Source organism: Rhynchophorus ferrugineus, unplaced genomic scaffold, assembly GCF_030347505.1.
Source record: "Rhynchophorus ferrugineus isolate W39M unplaced genomic scaffold, kcgeb_rfMv2 rfM1, whole genome shotgun sequence".
Lineage (NCBI taxonomy): Eukaryota > Metazoa > Arthropoda > Insecta > Coleoptera > Curculionidae > Rhynchophorus > Rhynchophorus ferrugineus.
Genome location: NW_027472580.1, coordinates 3,823,158 through 3,836,984, shown reverse-complemented (window position 1 = coordinate 3,836,984; position 13,827 = coordinate 3,823,158). Strand labels below are relative to the sequence as shown.

The 13,827-nt window shown below is 33.0% G+C and overlaps 1 protein-coding gene across 2 annotated transcripts in view; it reads left to right on the top strand.

Annotated features, from left to right (window-relative positions):
* The window catches only part of Ubr3 (Ubr3 ubiquitin ligase), a 209,657-nt gene that overhangs the window by 187,447 nt on the left and 8,383 nt on the right, over window positions 1–13,827 (top strand). For both annotated transcript variants that reach the window (XM_076413977.1, XM_076413986.1), the window contains exons 11-14: window positions 6,995–7,091; window positions 8,393–8,602; window positions 11,154–11,394; window positions 11,458–11,641. In XM_076413977.1, the coding sequence (XP_076270092.1) occupies window positions 6,995–7,091; window positions 8,393–8,602; window positions 11,154–11,394; window positions 11,458–11,641 (732 nt within the window). The remainder of the gene's footprint in view (window positions 1–6,994; window positions 7,092–8,392; window positions 8,603–11,153; window positions 11,395–11,457; window positions 11,642–13,827) is intronic.

Here is a 13,827-nt window from a genome sequence, read left to right as displayed (position 1 = left end):
AACGCAACAGTCGGCTGGCAAGGTTATGGCGTCTGTATTTTGGAATGAGCATGGAATAATTTTCATTGACTACCCTGAAAAAGGAAGGACCATCAACAGCGACTATTACATAACGTTATTGGACCGTTTGAAAGACGAAATCGCCGAAAAACCGTGTCACAAGTCAGTGCAAACGATGGCAAAAATCCATGAATTGGGCTTCGAATTGCTTCCTCATCCACCGTATTCTCCATATCTGGCCCTCAGCGACTATTTCCTGTTCATAGATCTCAAAAGAATACTCGCTGGGAAGAAATTTTCGTCGAATGAAGAGGTAATCTCCGAAACTGAGGCCTATTTTGAAGCAAAGGATAAATCGTACTACAAAAATGGTAAAGTTGGAGGGTCTCTATAATAAGTGTATTACCCTTGAAGGAAATTATATTGAATAAAAAAAACTAATTTTGTCAAAAAAAATTGTTTTATTATGGTAGACCTGGGATTTTTCTCAATTGACCTGTTATTTAGAGTATTTTATTAACAACTTTGGGCTTTAGATTATAGTTTGGAGGATCTCAAACCTCCACATATATAGTCTACTTGGATGTCATAGTATTTCTCCGTATTTATGTACACTTACTTCAAATTCTATAAATATCATCTGTAACGGAACTAATACCCTTTTTCTCCTCATACATTCTAACAATACATGCTAACACAACTTGTTTTGTCAGTTTTTTGTCAGTTATTAATCATTATTATTCGAACAACCTTAAAACATTTCGGAACATGCTTCAGTCTTGTTTCAAACAGGCATTGAATGTGTGCATGATGATTGCTTTTCGCAGTTTTTAGGGTTGAGATTGTTGTCAATTTCTGTTGGAGAAATCCATTAGAGAAATCAAATGTACAACTACATCGGGCTGATAAACAAGATATGCATCTATTGTATATCATTATATGTTTTGCTAATAATTTATCTTTTTCATAGTTGGGTCGAACCCATTCAATTCGGTAACTTTTAATTGGCGATATTCTAATAATTGGACTTTTAAATTTTCGTCAAATTTCGTTAAGTTCACTTACATATTTCTCGAAGCAACTTTGTTTATATTATTTAATATTTTGATTTATCTGATTAGTAATTCTATTAAATATTATTTTGTCTATATAGCATTTCTGGTTGTTTGCCATGCTCTTCTAGCTTTTCGCCTTTCTTTTATCAATTCCCTTATTTCTAGGGTATAATTTACCTCATTCTGATTTCTATATTGATGTTGAGGTAGTTTCTTTTGCATCAGACCGAATTTATTCAATTATATTTTGGGTTTATTGCTCAAGATCGTCTATACTTTTGAGTACTACGTACTGAGTACTACGTTTAAACTGATTTTTTTCTGCATTGGAAGTCTAAACGTGTCCCAGTTAGGAAATTTGTTAGTAAGATTAGGCTTTTTTGTTTTTTTCTTTTCAGTATTGTCTCGCGTTGTGTAAACAATATTGGAATGTGATCGAAAGATAGTTCGCACAAGTTCTCGTCTTTTATTTGATTTGATGGGATGCCTTTCGAAATGTTAAAAATCGAGTAGGTTTGGCACTTGGCCCGGTCTGTTACTGTAAGCGGACCAGTAGCGGAGTCGCGTTCTGAATCATGAATTATTAATCACTAGCGACCCGCCCCGGCTTCACACGGGCGCAATGCTGATACTAAATTAAATACACTACAGAAAAAATATGAACGTTGTATATAAAAACATAGCGGCCCGCTCCGACTTTGCACGGGCATAAAATATATATGCCTATGTCACTCAATGAAAACATGATTAAAATCGATCCAGTATTTTTGGTTCATTCATTACTGCCCTTGGCCTGCACGCATTAAATTTGGAGTAAAACAATTCCTCTTCCCCTATACTTACTATGAAGATTTCCTGCTATCTTTGGAATATCTAAATTCATACAATTTTTATTACATTACACATTTTTAAACGCAAATTTTAAATTTGTAATATCTCCGAAAATATTTGTTTAATTTACATGCTGTAAGGAACCATATTGATCTATATTAATTGCACACTGTATTTAAGGTACTTAATTCGATAAGGATTAATGCCGTATTGCTTAAAATAGCCTCGTAAATAAGCCATTTTCTCACGTAAAAAGTAAACAATAAAAATGGTTAATGTGGGTTATCCCTAAAAGATAAACATATACCATCGCGGACTTTTTTGTAGACCTTTTTATGGTGTACAATACTGTAGTACATTAATTTGATCTAACTCGTAGGGTTAGGCAGCGTTTTTGCTAATTGCTAAATAAGCCTAAAAAAATAGGTTAATTTACGACATCACGTTAGAAACCTCTAAAATTAGCAATGTTGCCTTAGTATATTATGCATGTATTATACATATAAACCTTCCTCTTGAATCACTCTATCTATTGAAAAAAACCGCATCAAAATCCGTTGCGTAGTTTTAAAGACTTAAGCGCACATAGGGATATAGGGACAGAAAAGGCGACTTTGTTTTATACTATGTAGTGATGAACCCCAAGCTGAATTTAACATTAAGAGTGTTTAATATTAAGTCCTATCTATTAATAAACGTTGGGCCTAATTTTAAACATAAATATCTGTATTGTTGTTGTGTTATTTTGTATCTTGGTGGGCAATATATAGCTCCTATGTTCATTTTTCAACAACGTCATTTTCAATGCTAACTATCGTAGCTTGTATTTCTTCTTTTTTAATCTCGTTTTGTTGGAGATGCTGTATACTGTGTTTTATAATTAGAGATAACATAACCTGAAGAATATTTTTCTTCAGTAATAAAAAAAAACGATATGATTTTGATGATATGACGAATTTGAAATGTGTATATTATAATATTTCAGTAATAAAATCACTATCTTAAAAGACGCCCTCTGTAAGACGGATGTTCTATGGATATAAGAAGTAAGGATACACAGAATGAGATGAGGGAGGTTGGGAAATCAAATATGTTTTAATGTTCCGTAGTTTGTCCATTAGAGGATCTCCTCCAACTTTTTTTTATTTTACTATCTCCAATATATATCAATAGAATAAAATATCAGAAAGCATTCAATGTTGTAGCTAGAAATCTGAAAAGTCACTCTTCCTAAACCAACGTACAATATGTTTTAATAAATATAAATGCCTAGTAGTATACCATAATTACATTATTCCATACAAAAATGTTTAGAAAATTAATTAAAATTTTCGCAGTATACGAATAATAGAAGATTATCTTTATGGGCATTTAACAATTGGTCATTTAAACGCAAAGCAATGGCAATATTACTCATTGGGAATTTACACAATGCAAGTTTATGACTGACAACGCATTTATATCAATGCAAAACCGCAATCCCGTGATTCTATCAGTTCCCCTATGCCTTTTTAACCAATTTTTAAGTACGTGGTGGCTATATGATATCACTTATTTTTTATTTTCTAATATCGCTCCTACAAGGACCAAAAAACATGTACCGTTATATAAGCAGGCCTACTATTAGATGTATAAATATTTCTAACGTTGAACAAAACAAGATGCAACCAATATAAAATCTTAAAATTACGTGCAATGTAAAACAGATATGATTATATGTAATATGATTATTTCATTAAATGGAATTAGAAGCCGAAAAACTTCATATCAATACATAATTATTATATTGCTCAAATTTATTAATATATCACTTCTTTCTCACTAATTAACTTAAAATAATACCATTGTTGTAGTACGATTTGTCCTTTGCTTCAAAATAGGCCTCAGTTTCGTCGATTACCTCTTTATTCAACGAAAATGTCTTCCCAGCGAGCATTCTTTTGAGATCTGAGAACAGGAAAGAGCCGCTGGGGGCCAGATCTGGGGAATGCGGTGGATGAGGAAGAAGTTCGTTCACCATTGTCTTGGTGAAGCAGCACGCTTTGGAGCGGGTTCATCGTGTGCAGTCCACTCGGATGACTGTCGATTGGACTTCGAAGTGAAATGATGGAGCCATGTTTCATCCATTGTCACCTATCGACGCAAAAACTCAGGTTTATTACGCTTGATCATCTTCAAACACTGCTTCGAATCATCAACTCGCCGTTGTTTTTGGTCAAAAGTCAGCTCGCGTGACACCCACAAATATTCGTGAATGATATGACGTACACGTTCAGTTGATATCTTTGGAGTATCTGCTATTTCATTCAGTTTCAATTTACGGTCATTCAAAATCATTTTGTGGATTTTTTAAATGTTTTCGTCGATAACAATCTCTTTTGGGCGTCCACTGCGTTCATCGCCTTCGGTGCTCATTTCACCACGTCTAAGCTTAGCATACCAATCCTTGATGGTTGATTTTCCTGGGGCACTGTCCCGAAACTCGGTATCAAGCCGAGTTTTTGCTTCAACTGTATTTTTTCCCTTCAAAAAGCAATATTTTATCAACACGCGAAATTCCTTTTTATCCATTTTTGTCACAATAACAAAAGTTGCTTGACTCAAAATGCTATACTTCACAAACTAATGATCCGACAGATGTCAAATTTATACGCATCTTTTGAGGGTTAGCGCTAACTAAAACATATGGATTTAATTCTAGTAGCGCCATCTATGTGTCAGGCCGGGGACTTTTGAATTGACTTATTAATTAAAAGGAAGAAAACAAATCAAAGTTGATGTCAAATATGATATATTTCAATATCGAAGTAACTGCATTCATATATTCAGTAATGTATATTCATATATTGTTGATGTATTCCCTTTGCATTTGTTTTTTTTTTCACACCGCCAAAGTGCTGTAATTGTATGTCTGGATTATTCTCAAAAACTGTCTATTTTTCATCTAATAGCATACATACTCCAAACATGTACGATATTATCTGGTGAGAACCGATTCCTTACAGATTATTATCAAATGTACATGCCTTCCCATCAATTTTATAATAACCACTAGGAATAATGACGCTATTATTGATATGTATAAATGTAATGTACCCTACCAAACAGTGTTGGATAACTACAGTCCTTTCAATAAAACAGCCAATGTACGTCATCAACACCGTCGAACGTGTTGCCAAATTTAGTTTATAAATAATATCAATGTAATAATAAGAACTAATAAACTACTAAACTCAAAATAAACTCTAACCTAATTAATTCCTTCAATGCATAGGCATTGAATGTACTATAATATTAAAATAAATTTACATTAGTATTTTGTTGTCAGAGTCAAAATAAACGAAAATTTAAATTTGGTGCAGCAACGTTACATTATATATTTTGATGACGTGCATTGGCTGTTTTATTGGAAGGACTATACCTACATTTGACATCTGCTATTATATGATTTTTGGAAACTGAAAACATCTTGTTAACTTATAGTCTACGTAAAACGCTTTATTTTATTATTAGACATGCGTCAACGATCAACATCGACACATCAACATCAACAATTCTTATTAGCATGACAGCGCATCGCATATTGCAAAATATGTGAAAATATACATGGAAACAGTTAAATGACCTACCCACCGTATTTGTTTACTATTATTTCTCCTGGTAATTATGAATGAAGAGATGAACTTGAATGACTAGGATACTAACAGGTTGGGCAAAAGTGCCGCTACCTTTTTCATTGTGTGCCATCTTGGTTATGTAACGTTTAGCTCAGTTTCGCTTTAACGTGCGTTGTGTATATGGATAAATGAACGTCACAAGAACAAGCAGGAATAGTGACCATATTTATTGAAAATAATCGTTCCATTGTTGCCATTCAGCGGAAATTGCGTCAAAAATATCCTAATCGTCCAGTACCTCATAAAACCACAATTTATCATTTACTTGCGCATTTTCGACGGTACGGTACAAGAGCAGACATCAACAACAGATTCTGTGTGATAGTGTTGCAGAGTCTCCAGAAACATCAATTCGGGGACGTAGTTCCCAGTTACACATTTCTACACGCAGTTTAAGGCGAAGTTTGAAAACAGATTTGAAAATGTTCCCGTAAAAAATTCAATTAGCCCAAAAATTGCCACCGAGAGATCATGATCAACAAGTTGAGTACAGTAATGCAATCCTAAGGCTGTCTGGTGAAATTGAAGATTTTCTAGTCTAAATTGTCTAAAAAGTCTTTGAAGTCTAAATTGATAATGAGCGATGAAGCCCATTTTCTTCTCAGTGGCCACGTCAATAGACAGAACAGTCGATTTTGGAGAACACAGAATCCTCGATTAATTCATGAAACAGCATTGCATCCACTAAAAACAACTGTATGGTGTGGAATTCTTGCTAGAAACATCATTGGTCCCTATTTTTTTGAAAATGATCAAAGTGTTGCAATTACTGTTACTACAGAACGGTACCAAGACATGATTCGAAATTTTCTTGTGCCTGAAATGGAAGAGCAAGGGCTAAAGGACATGTGGTTTCAGCAAGATGGGGCCACAGCACACACAGCTCGTCCAACAATTCAATTATTGAATGACGTTTTCCATTGAGACTAATTTCGCGAAGAGGCGATTTAGCATGGCTAGCCAGATCTCCGGATTTAACAGCACCAGACTTTTTTCTTATCGGGTTCTTTAAAATCAAAAGTTTTTGGTATAGAGTTGAATCCAATTTGCAAAATTAAAATAAAAATTGTCAGTCAGTCAGATGTAAAAGCATTATAATAGCTTCTTTGACAATATTTACACATACAAAATTATAATCAAAATATGAACAGTACAAGAAAAAAATAGACTATGAACAACAAAATTCTTAAATTTACAAAAAAAGAGTCCTTACCAGTGTCAGGATCAAATCCAAAATGGTTGTTGCACGTTGGATTCAACCACTCGATTGCTTGTAAATGGCAACGTCGCAAAATCAGGAGAAAGCTACCGAGGTTTACCAAATACCCGTAAGGGATAAGGCTACCCGTCGGGATTCTCCAGAAATGGCCACTACTTTCAACTACAACGTAATTTTGATTACATTATTTTAAATGCTTTATTAATTTCTAGGTTTACCAGATACGGTTCTGAACAGGCTAGAGATGGTGACATTGCTTTGTATGAGTGACAAAACTCACTCACAACTGATGGAGTTGATGCCGGAAAGGTAAGCAACGCTGCATCATTTATTACACGGGTCAACACAAAATGTGACTTTGACTTTAAAGCATTAAATTCCAATTCTTTAGGCCGTAATTTGACGAAAAAAAAATATATGGCATGAAAAAGTTTGCTTTTTTATTTAGGAAACCGCTTGAACGATATTTTTCAAAATCTGTGATGTTAATCATTTAAATGAACATTTTAATTATTTTTATTAAGTTTTATTATCAAAATAACTTACAAAAAAGTAGAAAATAATTTAAAAGTACACGCTTTTATTTTTTTTTTATGTTCATAGGTACTATCTCTTAATAAACCCCAAATATAGTCCCCCATCATGTTTTCATTGTATTGGCCTTGATAACGTTGTTCGAAACTCATAATGTCCTGGTGAAAACGTTCTCCTTGCTCTTCTGAATACGCTCCCATGTTGTTTTTGAATTTATCTAAATGAGCATGCAACATATGAACTTTTAATGACATCTTGCAGCTCATGGCCATAAAATTTTTTAGCATATTTTCAACTAACTTTTTGTAGTTTTCCGCTTTGTTATTTCCGAAAAATCCAGAAACGACTGCTTTGAAACTGTTCCAACTCGCTTTTTCAGTACGATTCAGCAGCGTTGGAAATTTTTCATCGGCGAAAATGTATCTGATTTGCGAACCAACAAAAATCCCAGCCTTAACCTTTGATTCTGATAATTTCGGAAAAAATTTCCTTCGGAAAAGTATTCAAACGCTTCTGAGGTTTTCCCTTCTGATCCCTTTTTTTAACAAATTGTTTAAAAGGAAATATAATTTAATATGTCTATTATATTTAATTCACCATTTAATTAAAATTTGCTGATTACCTTCCAAACATTTTTTTCAATTATTACAAGCAACATGTCTTGTCTTGATTCCGAACAGGACAGTTAAAATATGCTTCGTAGGCTTCACACGTAAAATATATTTAATTCGTATTTTACGTCTCGAACTTTAATAAATTGCCCACATATATAACAAAATGCATCAGCATCATATTTACACTTTCGCGACGACATTTTAAGGTATTCTAGATTTGTACAAAACACCTGATCGTTGTTTTGGTATTTTTAAATGTATTAAAAATAATTAAAATTTCTAAAAAAATCAAATATGAGTAGTACTGCTATAACTATTACAAAAGCAAACTTTATACCAAAAAAAAAAGAATTTTCTTTTCGTTTTTGTTCATAACTAAGCGAAAAATCATAAAACAAACTTTAGGACGAAGAACGAAAATTCTTTCGTAGAGTCGTGTTATTATAATTAAACAATTTACAGATGCGGAACGCAGAGTAGAGATTTTGAAACGTTACTGGCGGAATGCGCAGATTACAGAGCGCCAGCTCTCGAAGCCAGCGGGAATATGCAACAAGGGATGTACGTTCCCAAGGCCAGCGTGTGGGAGAATCACTACGATCCTATTCACGTCCTGCTTAGAGCCGTACATAGAAGGGATTTCCAGAATTCTATAGATAGATATACCGAGTAGTAAGTATAGGACGAGGATAAAAGAGAAGATATAAGAGCAGGAACTTGATATTAAATTTAGCGTTAGGAAATATCGAATTAAAAAGAGTAGAAACTATTGATCTCTAATCAATCGATACTCAAAAGAAACTAGTCCAATGAAAATAATTTCTTCTAATGCACATTTGTAAATGTTTTCCAATCTTGACATAAGATGGAGACATTGCTTCTTTCTCGTATTAATTTTGAGCGAGAAGATAAGATCTTTGTATTGTGGAAGTTTTAATTCGTTTTAAATGATTTTAATTTTAAACGGATGTTTTCTGTATATTTTCTTTCACTGTATATTTTATTTCTTCTGCTACTATCTGTGTACACCATTCTTCATAAAATTAATCACTGAATTCTCCCTAATGCATTCGCCATATCTACAAAACAGTTAGTATTCATTCTCTCCTCATATGTTGTAACCTAATGCTCATGTTTAATTTTGAACAATTACAATCATATCTGTGCACACAAATCTTTCACGCCCTACAATACCAGTTTCTACAGTTATATTCAATTAATTATGTGCATACCTTTACTTGTTTCCACTCTCATCACTCTGTCTCAGGAATTTATAGGATTGCACAGCATTATCACATATCCTGAAAGTTTCCTTCAGTCATTTTCACTTTCCCACTCATTATCCAATTCAATCACTAAACAGTTAATTTCTAAATCACTAATCTGTTTGAAACATGTTCATAATTCCACCATTTATCAATTACTTCCTCAGTATGTCTAATCGAGTCTGTCCAAAGCCAAGGTGTTATGGTTGACAATGCTTTCACATATCCAAACAGTTTTTGATGGAATATCCTTCTCGACCAGCAATATATCTGCAATTAATTATTAATGAATATAATGATCAACAAAACCTAATCGAATGCTATTGTAACTTTTACCTCTTTCCATCAATTTTTGTCGTCTTTACACTTTTTTTTGTTACCGTCTTGCCAAGAGTGCCATAACAAACCATTTTGAAATATCCAAGTTTCATCAAGATACACAAATTCAAATAGTTTTTATCTTCCTTGGTCTTATTTTATGCCCTTAAAATTTTAATTCTTTTTAAGGTAATGTCTGGAAGTTCTATTAAACCTCTCCGAGGGTTATCTTTACACCAATATAAACCCTATGCCCTGTAAGAGTGTATGAAAGGCTATCTTACATCTCTCAAAAGCTGCATGTCTCTAATTCTTTTATGTATACTTTTCAGACAGACAATTTTCTCTAAAATAATTTTATTAAATTATGTTTATATTGATAAAATAGTTTGTGTACTTACTGTTCTTATACATTTCATATATTTGGTCTCGAATAGAGCCAATATCAAGATGGTCAAGATTCGTCACCCACTTTGTATGTAGACGAGTTTTCTTGAGTGAATCTAACGTATTATTCTTCATTATGTAAGCGATGTTATTCACAGTACTCACAGTAATATTTAGCCCGGTAGCAACCCGCTAAAAAACATTTTCAACATCATCAAAGGGCTAAAATAATGTTTGCCGGTTTATAACCTGTAATAATTATAACTAATATTTTGAATAATTTAGCGTACATCTGACCAGACAGCGACCGGCTGTCAGACGTATGAAAAATTCTTGAAAGCAATAGTGATAAGAATAGTGAAAAAATTTGAATTGACAAAGAGGAAAGGAAAAAGATAATTGCTGGATTCTAGTGTATTGAAAGAACAGTTTTCAATTTAATTTTATGTGTGTTCAATTCAATCAATCAATTTGTAAAAAAAGAATGAAATAATGGTCCCAAATATAAAATTCTCTCATAAGTATTAAAAGCAAATTAACGTATACATAATCTATGACTATTTAACACCCTTTTTAAACTAATAACCTTTAATTTTTTTATTTAAATAATTTCAATTGACCTGTTAATAATAATATTAGCAATTTAGAATGGAAAGAAAATACTCGAGCGGTTTTAACACGTATATTAAAATAGTTCTTTAAATAAAAAAATATGGATGAGGACAATGACATGTATTAAGTAAGACAATGAATAATACAATAAACAGTTAAATATGAAGAGTAATATTATTGCTATAATAGATTAAGACTTGGACGAGCATCGAAAGAGTTAGCAAATCGAAAACGTAAATCAAAAAGATCTTTACTTAATAGGTACCAAGGTAACACAAAAACAGTAAAAATATTTTATAATTTATCAATAAAAATGTTATATTTACCCTATTCCATTAATAAATGATCTTATCAAATAGAGTTCCAAATTACTGATATATTAAAGTACATTGTACCCAATAAAAAGAGACTGCGTCAGAACATGTAGCCGAATAAGTTTATAAAATTCTATTTGTTTTGGCACGGATCAACCCAGTTATCTAATTTCTACAAAATTCTTTGAAACATTAGCGATACGAGAATCGATTATTGAAAAAAATATCCAGTCAACCACGCAAAACAAATGAAAGGAATCGATAATAGAATCGAAATTGAATTCAAAAACCAACCTGTTTACTTTTTCCTAACGTACAATATTAAAGTTGCAGACAAAGTAACAAACTGAAGACCGGGGTCATTCCGTGGCCGCCCTTCCGTACACCCGCCAAGGTGGGAGACAACTACATCGATCCCAGACACATCCTAACCTGGAAGGTTTTTCACGCCATGGCCTTCGTCATACTCTACAAGGCCGTCAAGGGTTTGGTCTCTGAGCACGTGATGGCCCTCATCGTGTTCCTATTGGAGCAGGCGGTCAATATCACCAACGATTTCAAGGAAACCGTGAGTGTTACTTCGTTTGTCGGGCAGGTCGAGTTTACGATATTCGGTTTCGAATGTTCGCAGTATTCCAAATTGTGCTCGCCGAGTCAACCGACCAAGACGCATCAGATCATCGATGGAGACTTGTCGAATTGGTTCCAGACGGGGTTCGTGTTCGACAATTTCAGAACCGTGATACCCAAAGTTATCTTCCCCACTACCGTGCCTGACATAGCGCCGACACCCATAGTATATAGCTCTGGTGAAAGTGAGTACTAGATATATGCTTTTTTGTTTTCGTTAATTGTTACTAACGCTCATTTGTATTTCGCTAGAATTTATTACAATTATAACAATTACAGTTGGATCGCAATAGGCACGATAACTAAGAAAGGATCACAAAAATATGTATGTGATTACTAAGAGTTGAGTAGAAGAAAAAGCATAAAATTTAATACATATATTTCTAAGAAAAGATAAAAAATTTTAATATATTTATTACTTTGTTACTAGTTATTTCCATATTGTATGTATCTAGGAGGACCCATCGACTTTATTTTAGCTTCTTCTATTAAATGTATATCACCCCATTACACTACACAAGATTGATTGAGAGATTGTTTGATTATTTTGAGTCGGAGTCCTGCTCTGTTGGTATTCAAGACTGTTTCAATACTTGCTTGTATAATAGCAATTTATTCTGTACTGATAATTGTGATTTTCTGCCTATTAATCTATACATTTTCCTATATTTGAATTATAGATCTTTTCTTTTTTACATGTTATTTTCAGAGAAGTTTTACATCAATATTCATTGCGAGATATTTAGCGTTGTTGCTATATGGAATTATTTGTTTGGTGCTTATGTGGTCTGATTATATGTGAATTGCACATGTACAGATTTACTTTTATTACTTTTTATTTTCCAAATTTGGATCCAATTATTTATATTATCACTCGCCTTGCTGACATGTAATTTTCATGCGGCTTTTTCGCTATTGTCTCCTTCAGAATGAATCGAAGTATAATCAGCAAATGTAACCATCGTGATATTTTTCATTTGTGGTATATCACATGTGTAGAGTAGGTAAATAATTGGCCCCAATACACTTTCTTGTGGGACACCAACTTTAGCTTCTTTTATCGGAAAGTAGGCTTCCTCTTGTTTACTCTAAATATTCTGGCTGTAACGTAAGATTTCAATAGTTCAATGTGTTGTTTAGGTAACATTTTCTGTAGATTATAAACAAGGCCATCATGGCCAGGCCATCTTATCGTAGGCTTGTGCCACATCTAACATGTCATTTTACCATCATAGGCTTTTTCAATTACATCTTTTACAAACAAACCCAAACTGATGTGTAGATATTAGGTTTTTTTGCCCTCTATAATGAAAAAAAACAGAGATCTATCAAGGCAAATAACCTAAATTTTCCCAGAATCGATTCGTCGATGGTACTATGTAACTGACTGAAATAAGAAAAAGTAGGAATTCATACACAATAAAAAATAAATAAATGAGGCCTAACCAAAAAAATGTATCAACAGTGTACAACATTTATATTAATATTACTTTTACTATTACCTTAAATAATGAACCAGTAGGGCTTGTAACCTTACAAACCGTCTAGTGTGACAAAATAACTATATCTCACCATCGAGTCGTTTTAAGTAAGTTCGAGTAAGTGGAGTAAAGAAAATATTTTATTAGGAAGGCGCTTCATTGATTAAATATAAATAGAAAAAAAGCTGCAACGTATTATATTAAGAGCACAACATATATCCTGGCAAATATAATAAAAATTGTGGCCGAGTTGTATTATTTTATTTTCTATTAATGTATTTTTTTAACATAATCGGTGAAGAATGATTTTTTCTAACTCGATACGTAGACCCAAAAAAGTCCCACCTATCTCGGTTAAGTAAACTAAAACCAAAATAAATATTAATGATAAGTTAAAAAACAAAATAATTATGTCTTTAATTGATGGTACTTTACTAACATATTTTCAAATGGCAACGAAACTTGGCTCTATATACATTGAATGGCTTTGCCCAAAAATTTTCATGTAGTATAATTTTCAAGGTATGGTAAATACCTTCAATTTGGACTGTTTCTTCCAAGAAAAACGACGTCTCGTTGGACTCTATTTCCGCACATACACAGGTTACAGAACATTTTGAGACTGAAGATACATTATAATCAAATAATAGTAATTATAATTAAGTTACAAAAATGCTAAATGTACATTATATCAGCTACACAAAAATGGCTTCAAAGTGAAAGAAACAATCGGGTTATAGAAATGCTTTGGTCAAATGCCTTTGTGGGGCAATTCAAACGAACCAATTAAAAAAGTGGTTTGAATGCTTGCTTTGGTGAGACCACACAAAACATTTCCTCGATTTCGCAAATTAAACCTCTATATAGAGTAGTAGTATAGAGTATATATA